The sequence below is a fragment of the Ictalurus furcatus genome, chromosome 6 (assembly GCF_023375685.1).
Source record: "Ictalurus furcatus strain D&B chromosome 6, Billie_1.0, whole genome shotgun sequence".
NCBI classification, from domain to species: Eukaryota; Metazoa; Chordata; class Actinopteri; order Siluriformes; family Ictaluridae; genus Ictalurus; species Ictalurus furcatus.
This window is the reverse complement of record NC_071260.1, coordinates 1,767,100-1,779,249: the sequence shown is the minus strand read 5'-3', so window position 1 is coordinate 1,779,249 and position 12,150 is coordinate 1,767,100. Positions and strand designations below refer to the sequence as shown.

At 42.2% G+C, this 12,150-nt stretch overlaps 2 protein-coding genes across 3 annotated transcripts; one reads left to right on the top strand and one right to left on the bottom strand.

Moving 5' to 3' along the window:
* Positions 1-1,546: 1,546 nt before the first annotated feature.
* LOC128608459 (inhibitor of growth protein 1) lies at positions 1,547-4,842 on the top strand. Its single transcript, XM_053626174.1, has 2 exons — positions 1,547-1,688; positions 2,986-4,842. Exons 1-2 carry the CDS (start codon positions 1,547-1,549, stop codon positions 3,780-3,782), a joined length of 939 nt encoding a protein of 312 aa, XP_053482149.1. The 3' UTR covers positions 3,783-4,842.
* An 87-nt stretch (positions 4,843-4,929) lies between these two features.
* On the bottom strand, positions 4,930-11,089 carry LOC128608460 (ubiquitin-conjugating enzyme E2 A). Of its 2 annotated transcripts, none has more exons than XM_053626176.1 (6): positions 10,667-11,089; positions 9,976-10,056; positions 8,977-9,002; positions 8,759-8,848; positions 6,271-6,359; positions 4,930-6,149 (listed from the first exon to the last, which is right to left on the bottom strand). In XM_053626176.1, the coding sequence occupies exons 1-6, from the start codon at positions 10,708-10,710 to the stop codon at positions 6,021-6,023; spliced, it is 459 nt and encodes a 152-aa protein (XP_053482151.1). In that variant the 5' UTR covers positions 10,711-11,089; the 3' UTR covers positions 4,930-6,020. The 2 variants fall into 2 exon arrangements, with proteins under 2 accessions (XP_053482151.1, XP_053482150.1); XM_053626175.1 differs by lacking the exon at positions 10,667-11,089 and adding an exon at positions 10,352-10,579.
* Between the last annotated feature and the right edge of the window lie 1,061 nt (positions 11,090-12,150).

The window sequence follows — 12,150 nt, the reverse complement described above, 5'->3', positions numbered from 1 at the left end:
TGATCCCTATTTGAGCTGATATTTTTCACACGTCATCAACAGTGACTCAAATACTCTCCTCGGTTTAATGAACGCGAACAAAATGGATTATTTACTCCATCGGATCCTGTTTTGTTGTTGTTGTTTTTACCCGAAATGCCTTTGGAAGAGAGTTTCTAAAAGTAGTTCAACTAAACACATATCCAATCAGAGTGTGTGTCTCTACAGTACATCACTGCTTTAAGCACAAGGGTTTCATTAAAAGTTTAAGAGACATTAGGTGTGACAAATTTCACACAGACACCAGATGAGTAATTAAACACTTATGAAACACCGTAGGAGTTAATTAAACACTGGAGACTCTGCTGTTTAGGACGTTTAGGACTCACACAACACACACACACACACACACACACACACACACACACAAAATCCTTAAATGTCATTATCATAGCGACAGCGACCTCTTGAGGACAGAAGAGATAGCGCAGATAACCTGACATAACTAAGGATCAAATATGAAATGTATTTACTGTATTATATACATTAAGAAAGTACAAATAAAATACTCCAGGCTCTTAAACCAAACTTAGATCCATTTCCGTTTTGACATTAGCAAAATGTACCTTGAGGAACTGCAATGAACTTAATTGTGATTTTTTTTAACCGTCTGATTTAGGGTTCAGGGATTCAGTTTTTATTGTCATTGTGCGGACACAGCGAAAATCTCCAAATCACAACGAAGATATCCAAAGATGATACCTAAAAACATAAAATTACAAATGGGGGGGAAAAAACCATTTAACTACAAATGACATTAAATACACGAACAAAAGTACAAAACAAAGTGCTTGGCTCCCTTAATCGCTGCTTGCAGCTATATTTTATATAACTGTGTAGCGATGTACCAGAGACATGCTGGATTAAGAATAACAGAAATCAGGATAATGATGAATTAGAGTGATGGTCTAAAGTAGTGGTCACCAACCCTGCTCCTGGAGATCTACCTACCTTCCTGAAGATTTTAGCTCCAACCATAATCATGCCAACTTGACCATATATTCATTAGAAGCCTGAAGAAGTTCCTGAGAAGTTCTAAAGATCTTCTTCAACTAAAACCGGAAGGTAGGTAGCTCTCCAGGAACAGGGTTGGTGACCACTGGTCTAAAGTGAAATGAAGGGGTGATTTCTTATATTTTTCTAAAAACATACATATTAAAGATGCAAAAGAAGTAACTTAGTTTGATACCTTTATTTCTGAAAGTGTATGCACTTTTAAAATAAATGTAAAATCGATTAGATGGGAATACTTTAAAGAATCGACTCCCGCGATCGACTCACCTGTAAGAGTCGTTTAAAAGATTCGGTTCGTTGATGAATCGGTTCTCCCAGCAGCGTGAAAACAACACAAGCAGCGGCTCTGCAGGAAAACAACCCAGGACAGGGAACTTTTACTGTTGAGCAGAAGTCGGAGACGTGGAGCAGCACATTACAGTCTCCGAATTGACTCTGGACTGAGGAAGTAAATGCAGAAAAGAAAGAAAGAAATAAAGAAAGTGAGATCAGCATGCTAAACCCTGCTGCAAACGGAGAGTCGGTGCATGTGCTCTCCAATTACGTGGAGGAATACCTGGAGCTGGTGGAGTCGTTACCTCTGGACCTACAGAGATATGTTTCTGTAATGAGGGAAATAGACGCGAAATATCAAGGTTGGTTTATTAACATAGAACATTACACCTTTATAGAGTTCTCGGATCTAACCACGTGGTCATGTTTTCCCCCGAAGCAGCTGCTAAGCTGCAAATAAACAAAACCCCTGAAAATAAACAAAAACAGATTAGGTAATGCCCTGCATGTTAGAGGGGGGGAATAAACCTTTTACAATTTAATATAACTGTTTTGTTCTAATTATAGTATATTTATATTGTAGCTAAATCATGGTTAACGTTATTGTTTATTATTATTATTATTATTATTATTATTATTAACCGTTAATGTTGGAGAAAATGCGTTAACGTTATTTAAACAAATTTACACTTATCAAAATTAATTCTATCGTTTATATAATTCGTAGTTGCACTAGTAAACATCACGGTTTTTTTTCGCACTGACGTTATTAGCTTGGTTAGCATGTCCATAATTAGCATGCTAAGCGGATCAATCTTTCTGTGCTAGCTAAATAAATCATTATTTTAAACCTAGCGAATTAGCTAGGTTTAATGTTCTCTCAAAGTAAATCTACATATACGTGTATTTTCCATGCGATTATTTTGGAAGTATGTTCAAATTACAAGTTAAAAGTTTTAGTTTTAGTTGGTAGAAGTTAGCGCAAAACCGAGCTAACATTCTTCAGAAGTCTATCTCGCTAGCTTATAATTCATTTGTATGGCCGTTATTCGTCGTCATAGCAACAAGTTGTAATTGCCACGCGCACATCTAAACTCTGCTTTTTCTTCGTTATTACTGAGGAAAAGAATGCTAACAAGCTAACGCGTATTAGCTGTAGCATTAGCAAAACGTTAAATATTATAGTTGGCTATTAGAAAGCTCGTATTCATTACTGTCTAGCTATGCTAGCAGCTAGCTAAGTTTTTATTGTGTTAAAAATTTAACAAAAGTTGTATATATAAATTATAAACATAAAAGCACGAAAATGCGTATTGTGACGTTTTGTGAGATATAAGAACATAACAGTCGTTTTTTTAAGGTAGAATACGTTGAAAAAGTGGATTATTAAGTTAACTAGCTGTTTGTTCTCTAATGTCTCTAAAGTTTAGAGATGACATGCAATTTGTTTTTATAAAACATTTTTATTTACATTTCTCTTTTAAAAAAAAAAAAAAAAAAAAAACAGGTCACACACCCGAGCTTAAAAACATGAAAACTGTAAATTTTTGAGTCATTTGATAGTTTGATAGATCTTTTTTTGCCCTTCATGTATAGGGGGTACGATTTGTCCCGCTTCTGTCTCACAGAACGTAATTTGTTGTATCGGCCCGTTTGCAGAGATCCTGAGGGAGCTGACTGACGTTTATGAGAAGCACAAGCAGGAATCTGATCCGGTCCAGAGGCGGCGTCTCCTCCAGCACATCCAGCGCTCTCTGATCCGTACCCAAGAGCTTGGAGACGAGAAGCTCCAGATCGCGGGGCAGATGGTGGAGCTTGTGGAGAACCGCACTCGTCAGTTCGAGTGGCAGGTGGAGCTTTTCCAGGCTTCTCAGAGTTCTCCGGAGAGCACCGTGTCCGTCGGGAGCATCGCTTCCCCTGCCGTGACGCCGGTAAACGTGACGCCGCTGCCCACGCCACTGATGTCTCTGGCCAAAACGGGGGCCGAAAGAAAGCGGGAGGAGACGCCAGGGTCGTGTGATAAAGTGAGCGGGAAACGCTCACGGCGGCAAAAGAGCGGATCGGAAAACCGGGACAACAACAATTACGGTTTGGAGCACAGCGACGACACTGTGAGCGTCGTCACCCCGAAAGAGAAGAAGGCCAGGACGTCATCGACGTCGTCGACGAAAAAGAAAAAGAGGTCAAAAGCGAAGCAAGAGAGAGAGGCGTCTCCGACCGACCTTCCCATCGACCCGAACGAGCCCACGTACTGCCTGTGCGAGCAGGTCTCCTACGGAGAGATGATCTGCTGCGATAACGACAAGTGCCCCATCGAGTGGTTCCACTTCTCCTGTGTCGATCTCCACCACAAGCCCAAGGGAAAGTGGTACTGTCCGAAGTGCAGAGGAGACAACGAGAAGACTATGGACAAAACCCTCGAGAGGCCTAAAAAGGAGCGAGCCTATAACAGATAGTCTCTCTCTCTCTCTCTCACACACACACACACACACAGTGCCTTTTCAGTAAGAGTCAATACATGGAGTTTGGTTCATTTTATACTTTGGAGGAAAAGAAGAAGAAGCATTAAAGGAAAACACCAGCTTTATTATTAGTACTCCCCCCGTCCCCATTCTCTAACTCTGTCCAATACGTCTAGTGGGTGTGTGAGAGATTTTATTATGGACAAAAATCCCTATGTTTCCTTTCATTATAATTAAGTTTTAAATTTCACCAACAACTGACATTCGAATTAGGCTAGTTCGCTTCGCTTTTCCAATCTAATCCGAGAAGGAAGCTAGGACGAAGCCGAGTTCTACACCGGTTGGTGCGCTTGCGTTTAACTAGTTAGCTTTTGAAGCTGTGCAGCTACTCACTTTTCACATCTGAACTAATAATAAATAAATAAATAACGCTGGACAGGCCAAGCCCACATGTAATCGCTTATTAATGTGGACATACGGTGACTTTTAAACAAAAACACTGCTCCGAGTTTGTTTCGGTGAGCGTTTTGAAAGGTTATCATAGTGTTATTTGTATAATTTTATACTCAAGCAACATTTTATTAATCAGCTATCGGCACTTCTTTGAAAAAACAGAACTGCTTAAGTTCGTTAGAAAATATGATGTAAATAAGCGGGTAGGAAGGTTAAATAAGCAGTCGATGTTCGCGACGTTCTCTCGGTTGGTTTTTAACCCCGACTGTGTTACCGTTAGAGTAACGAGTTTGAGTTACGTATTTTAAATGTTTATTGGCGGTGTTTAGAGGCTGCCCTTGGACTTCTTTATAATACGTTTGGATTTATTTTTCATCGCTATAGAGAGAGAGAGAGAGAGAAATTCTCATTCCTGATCAACACACACACGACTGGAGTTGTTCTTTAAGGTTTCTACATTTGAATCCAGTTGTATTGCGTTATGCATGACTCTAAGAACTCTTAATGTACACAATATTACTGTTTCATAGATATTTCTTCTGTATTTCACTTCACATCATATTCAGCACCACATTTACAATAAAGTCAATTCTACGCATCATGTATTTCACCTGTTCTGTTTTCATATGCATACGATTTTGTGGATTGGCTATGTGCGTGTGTGAGAGATCGTCACCCAGGGTACATGTTTTTAGTCAGAATGCTTTCTTCACGCCGAGGAAGTCAACACGTAGTGCGCTATTAATACTTTACAGACTCAGCCTGTTCTACACAGAGGAAGGAAAAGGGGCGGAGCCATGACAGGACACCACAGGATGGACTTTACAACAAAATGTTTGTTTTTTTTTTATTTAAAAAAATCACCCCTAGAGTGAACACTTTGGGTCGTCTGGGATGTTTGAAGCGGCTCGGTACACAAAACATACAACTTGAGTCGCAGCTTTTATCCGTTTATTCTCGCACGTAATGTCTGTGAAACAGCTTCCTGTTCGCACTTGCGTTGAGACATATTTTTACTTATTAAAGAACGGCACTGCTTACGTTTTATCCGTTTATGGTTACACGGAGCGTGTTACTCTTTATATATCGCATTCTTAGTTCAAGCGGTGACGTCGTTTCCCTTTAGTCAGTCAAGTACGTAGCGATTTGAGACACAGCCGCGTGTTCATGGTTCTGTATGGTGTAAAGTTGAAAGAGAACTTTTTCCGTTGTTGTTCATGATAACAAGGCTCTGAAACTCGCACGTCTCCGAAACCACAAAAAAAAAAGGGCGCACCCCTTGTGGTGTTTTTTTTTTAAATTTTTTTATTTCCATTATTTACAAGTGCTGGAAAAGATGACTGACAACCAGTGCAAAATCTGTACATATATAATCCATCATGGGTCTTATATACAAGCTTGCTGGAACACACAGGTACATATGCAGGCATTCATGCACAGAATAGCGTACAACACCAAAGACCAGGGGGAAAACAGTATATATAATATAGATCATCCTGAAATACTGACACGGCGTGAGTTTTTATTCAGAATACAGCACTAGGAGGGTAAACTCCTCATGATCAGATTAGAACGAGAACGGTGGTGGGAGGGAGAGACGTGCAGGGTTTTCTCACTTGATCGTGCACGAGAAACACAGAACCACGATCCTGTACGATAAGTAAAGTGCATAAAAAACTTAAAAACAAACCCCAAAAAAAGAGTAAATATTTATTCTCCGCTAAACAGAGACAGAAACGGGAGGTGAGTGTTAAAGAGGGGGTGTGTGTGTGTGTGGGGTCAACTATCTCTCCAGCTCTGCTCCACGATGGCCGACACCCGCTTCTCGTACTCGCGCTTGTTCTCCTGGTACAGCTGAGCCGCCTGGCTGTTGGCCGGACTGTTGGGGTTCGGTTCGTCTAGAAGAGACTGTAGGAGGAGTAACGCTCTGATTATCTGCGCTGGCCTCAGACTGGTGTGTGTGTGTGTGTGTGTGTGTGTGTTCGCTCCCGTGTTGGAGACGTCACGTATGAAGTAAGTAAATACACACCTGAATGGAGGTCAGGATGGAGGACACGTCGTACGTTGGACTCCAACGATTCTGAAGGATGTCCAGGCAAATACTTCCGTCTGCATACACTGATTACACACACACAGATTTATACTGATGTCCTATTAAACAACACATTACAGAATAAACCATTCAAATCATTCAGGTGTTACATAGTTTTTACCGTATTAAGTAAATAAATAACTAAAATAAAACCACAAACAAAAAAAGAGACAGAAAGGGAAGACAGACGGAGAGCAACACAGAGACAGGTAACGAGAAAGACACAGAGAGAGACACACACAGGAGACAGAGAGAGAGAGACACAGGAGACAGAAAGGGAGGGAGAGACACAGGAGGCAGAGAGACACAGATAGAAAGAGACAGAGACACAGGAGACAGAGAGACACAGGAGACAGAGAGAGACACAGAGAGAGACAGGAGACAGAGACACACAGGAGACAGACACAGAGAGACACACAGACAGAGAGAGACACAGGAGACAGAGAAAGAGATACAGGAGACAGAGAGACACAGATAGAGAGAGAGACACAGAGCGAGAGACACACAGGAGACAGAGAGACACACAGGAGACAGAGAGAGACACAGACAGAGAGAGACACAGACAGAGAGAGACACAGACAGAGAGAGAGATACAGGAGACAGAGAGAGACACAGGAGATAGAGAGAGACACAGATAGAGAGACAGAGGAGACAGAGAGAGACACAGGAGACAGAGAGAGACACAGGAGACAGAGAGAGACAGACAGAGAGAGATACACAGACAGAGAGAGGGAGACAGAGAGAGACACAGGAGACAGACTGACACAGGAGACAGAGAGGGAGACAGATAGAGAGAGACACAGGAGACAGAGAGACACAGATAGAGAGACACAGGAGACAGAGAGGGAGACAGAGAGGGAGACACAGGAGACAGAGGGAGACACAGGAGACAGAGAGGGAGACACAGGAGACAGAGAGGGAGACACAGGAGACAGAGAGGGAGACACAGATAGAGAGACACAGGAGACAGAGAGGGAGGGAGAGACACAGGAGGCAGAGAGACCCAGATAGAAAGAGACAGACACAGGAGACAGAGAGAGACACAGGAGACAGAGAGAGACACAGATAGACACAGGAGACAGAGACAGGAGACAGAGAGAGACAGGAGACAGAGACACACAGGAGACAGACACAGATAGAGAGACACACAGACAGAGAGAGACACAGGAGACAGAGAAAGATACAGGAAACAGAGAGAGACACAGAGAGCGAGAGACACACAGGAGACAGAGAGAGACACACAGGAGACAGAGAGAGACACACAGACAGAGAGAGACACACAGACAGAGAGAGAGATACAGGAGACAGAGAGAGACACAGGAGATAGAGAGAGACACAGGAGACAGAGAGAGACACAGATAGAGAGACAGAGGAGACAGAGAGAGACACAGGAGACAGAGAGAGACAGACAGAGAGAGATACACAGACAGAGAGAGGGAGACAGAGAGAGAGACAGAGATAGAGAGAGACACAGGAGACAGAGGGAGACAGATAGAGAGAGACACAGGAAACAGAGAGAGACACAGATAGAGAGACACAGGAGACAGAGAGGGAGACACAGGAGACAGAGAGGGAGACACAGGAGACAGAGAGGGAGACACAGATAGAGAGACACAGGAGACAGAGGGAGACACAGGAGACAGAGAGGGAGACACAGGAGACAGAAAGAGAGACACAGATAGAGAGACACAGGAGACAGAGAGGGAGACACAGATAGAAAGAGACACAGGAGACAGAGAGAGAGACGGGACAGAGAGACACAGATAGAGAGACACAGGAGACAGAGAGAGACACAGGGGACAGAGAGACACAGGAGACAGAGAGAGACACAGGGGACAGAGAGAGACACAGATAGAGAGACACTGGAGACAGAGAGAGAGACACTGGAAACAGAGAGAGAGACAGAGAGAGAGAGAGACAGAGAGAGAGAGACAGAGAGAGAAAGACACAGAGAGAGAGACACAGAGAGAGAGAGAGAGAGAGACACACGAGACAGGGAGAGAGACACACAGAGAGAGAGACACACAGGAGACAGAGAGACACACAGATAGAGAGAGAGACACAGAGAGAGAGACACACACAAATAGACTTAGATATATAGAGAGACACACAAAGAAGATACATGAAGTAAAACAGTGTGAGTTTGCTCTGTAGTACTTCACACAGTCAGTGTTTAAACGCTACACAGATGTTCCAGATGTTGTTGCTGATTATTTCCACACCAACTTCAAGTGTCTGTTTATTAAAGTGTAAATATTACACAGTCTCTCTAACCGTACACGGTCTCAAAATGGACGTCTGGTGATGATGGAGTTCACTATCCACCATGGTGAAGAGCAAGAGAGAGTGAGTGTGTGAGAGTGTGAGTGTGTGTGTGTGTGTGTGTGTGTACATAAAACCCCCTCAGGACGGAGGTTTACCTCACCGTTTGGGTGGAACATCTTGGAGACGAATCTCACCGTCGGAGGTTTGTTGGGATATTCTTCTGTAAACTCCACCGTCAGCTTGAACGTACCTACACACACACACACACACACACACACACACACACACACACACACACACCATATTCACTTTTCTTATGATAAATTCAGTTTATAAACTCTATTGTAAATCCTACACATCTGGACGTACAACACTCACCGTCCTCAAAAGGCGTTCCCTCGGGGCTGTGGGTCAAAAAAACAAAACCAGATGAAGAGAAGTGAATTATTACATCTGTTCATTTTGTAGAGTTTTGTAGGTCGTGTGTTTGTTTTAGATAATAAAACCTTAACGAGAAATGACAAACACACCACAAACCCTTCCCGGGTATTTATTACAACAACAACAAGAAAAGTTATGTTAATATTTTTATCCCCTAAACGTTTTGTTAAATATTTTTAACATCATGAATCCGCCGTAGCTAAGTACCGATCACACCTGACCTGTCTCAACAAACTAATCCCAACAAAAACGAGCCAGGGGTGCTAATCAGAGCGCTTATGAACCTGTGAGCTTCGTATTTTGTACGTTTCGGTTTCTAACATTCCCCAAATACCGATTAAAATCCATTTCTGTCCGTTACAGTCGACCCGATCCACGTTTCCTCACATCTGCTCTCTCTCAGCTGATAACGACACGATAAACACCCGTAAACAAACGCCTCATCTGACACAGGATTTATCACTGCCTTATTATTATTATTATGATGATGATGATTAGATTATTGAATATTGTTATTAGTGTGGAAGTGAGTTAAAATGGCTTCCACTTCTGTTTTTCAGTCTTTCCCCGGATTGCTCATCTCGCGCTCCTAGCTCTCTGTGCGCTTTGCCTTTTATGGAGTTCTGTGGGCGTCACTATATGCAAATGAGCCGCATCAGGAACATGCTTTGCACTTTTTGTACAACTATTGGCTTACGCGCAAACATTTACACACGTTTTCAGAAAAGGTTTTCGTAGAAAGACGAACGGTTTGATTCTGACGCGATTTGTTCGACCACGGAGGAAGAGGAGGAATTGCTAGAGACAGGAGATGCTGTTTTATCTCTCAGACCAAATACATGGCTATGTGTGTGTGTGTGAGAGAGAGAGAGAGAGAGAACCATGTAATCATCATAATCATGATTTATAACCAGAACTTCGTCTGGTATCTCGTACCCAAATATGACGGCGTTCCACACCATGATGTTGTTCTCAGATGGAGCTCCACTCACACCAGCTGGAGGATCCTCCTGGAGCCTGAACACACACACACACACACACACACACACACACACACACACACTTTATCACATAATTCAATCAAAATAACACCAACATAACACTAAATATCAAAGAACATGTTCGTTAAGTTCACCAAGAGTCGAAATCTAGCCTCAGAGGTTGATTCAGTGTTTATATTAAACCGAATTGAACACTAACTCTGTGTTCACACGAAGTTTTAATGCTAACTAGGGTGAAGTTTAAACTAACCAGCTAGCTAGCTCACGGTTCCGTTATCATCACACTATATATAACAGATCTGTCCACTCACCCTGAGAACATTATATAAATATAACATAGAGCACAATATAATTCACTCTTCTGAATGTTTACGATGTTTGCCAAATAGCTAGCTTTCGCAAATACCTCCAGCCCAACTCTATTCCGGCGAGCCCCGCCTCCTGCCTCGGGATTAGCTACAACGTCATATACGAGCTCCCGATTGGCGCGGCGCATTTGTGACTAACCAATCACCACAGAGAAAGGCGGGATTTGTCTCAATACAGGTGGTCGAGTATTAAAATAACGCTGTATTAGCCGGAGACCTCCGAGCCGGCTTTTCTTCTTTAAAACACCGAAATCTCACCGTTTGAAATCCCTCATGAGTCGCCGTCTAGCAGGAGTAGACATGATTTTGGTGATTCAGATGAAATATTTAAGTGTTTATAAAATAGTGAAGCGTTAACTAAATAAAAACTAAAGCTACCGCTAAGAGCGACCACATACACACGCGCGCGCGCACACACACACCAGAAACTAGCGAGTCTCTTTCTGACGACAGAGCTTGGAATGAACCATTGCGTTCACCAAGAGGGGTGTGCATAAAGTGGTCGCGACGCCGAAAGTGAAAAAAAAAAGACAAAAAAACTTGCTACTTAAAGCAGGAGTTAGTGCCATGCTAGTGAAATGGTAAAACTTTAGCTGGTTAAATGTTTAAATATGTGGATTAAAAACACAAATCAGTGAAAATAAGTTTGCTGTCAGTATAGCCTTCGTGAGAGTCCCCTACCCCTACTCTTCGTCTTGGTACAGTCTGGATGGGAGCCGCAGGAGTGACGTGTGTTGGTTGGTTTTTTTTCCCCCCTTTTTTTTTGGTAATGCGGAAGTGATGTGACAGAAACGTTAATGAACTCAGTTTCGTTTCCGAGTAGTGCTGAATTAATGTAACTGAGAGAGAGAGAGAGAGGCTACGTTCATATCCACTCTTCATCATATAAGAAACACAAATCACCTCTAATCCTAATACTATCTACTTATCTAATATTTCATATATATATATATATATATATATATATATATATATATATATATATATATTATTGTTGAACCTTTTGATCTTTTGTTTAAAAAAAATGTTAAAAAAAAACACAGGTTTATCAAAAAAAAAATGCCTGACCGTAGGTATGATGATCTTTTTGTGGAATTCGGTGTTTGGTTTACGCCAGATGTAACGGGAGCGCTGTCTTCTAAACAGTTCCACTTTCGACTCATCAGTCCACAGAACATTCTCCCGAAAGGTTTGACGATCATCAAGGTGTGTTTTGGCAAAATTCAGACGAGCCGTAATGTTCTTCTGGGTTAGCAGTGGTTTTACCCACACCAGTCTTCCATGGACGCCATTTTCCCCCTGTGTCTTTCTGATAGTGGAGTCATGAACAGTGACCTTTATTGATGTAAGAGAGGCCTGTAGGACCGTTGATGTTGTCTTTGGCTCTTTTGTGACTTCCTGGATGAGTCATCGCTGTGCTCTTGGAGGAATTTTGGAAGGTCGGACACTTCTGGGAAGGTTCACTAATTCACTAATGAGTTTTTTTCCATTTGGAGATAACGGTTCTCACTCTGGTTCTCTGGAGTCCCAGAGCCTTTGAAATAGCTTTGTAACCCTTCCCAGACTGATGTATTTCAATCAGCTTGTTGAATTTCTTTCAACTTTGGTATAGTGTGTTACTGAGTAAGACCTTTTAACCAACTTCATGCTGATGAGAAAGTTCTATTTAAGTGTAGATGTGATTGAACAGGGTTTGCAGTAATCAGACCTGGTTGTGTCTCGTCCAGCTGAACCCCGTTATC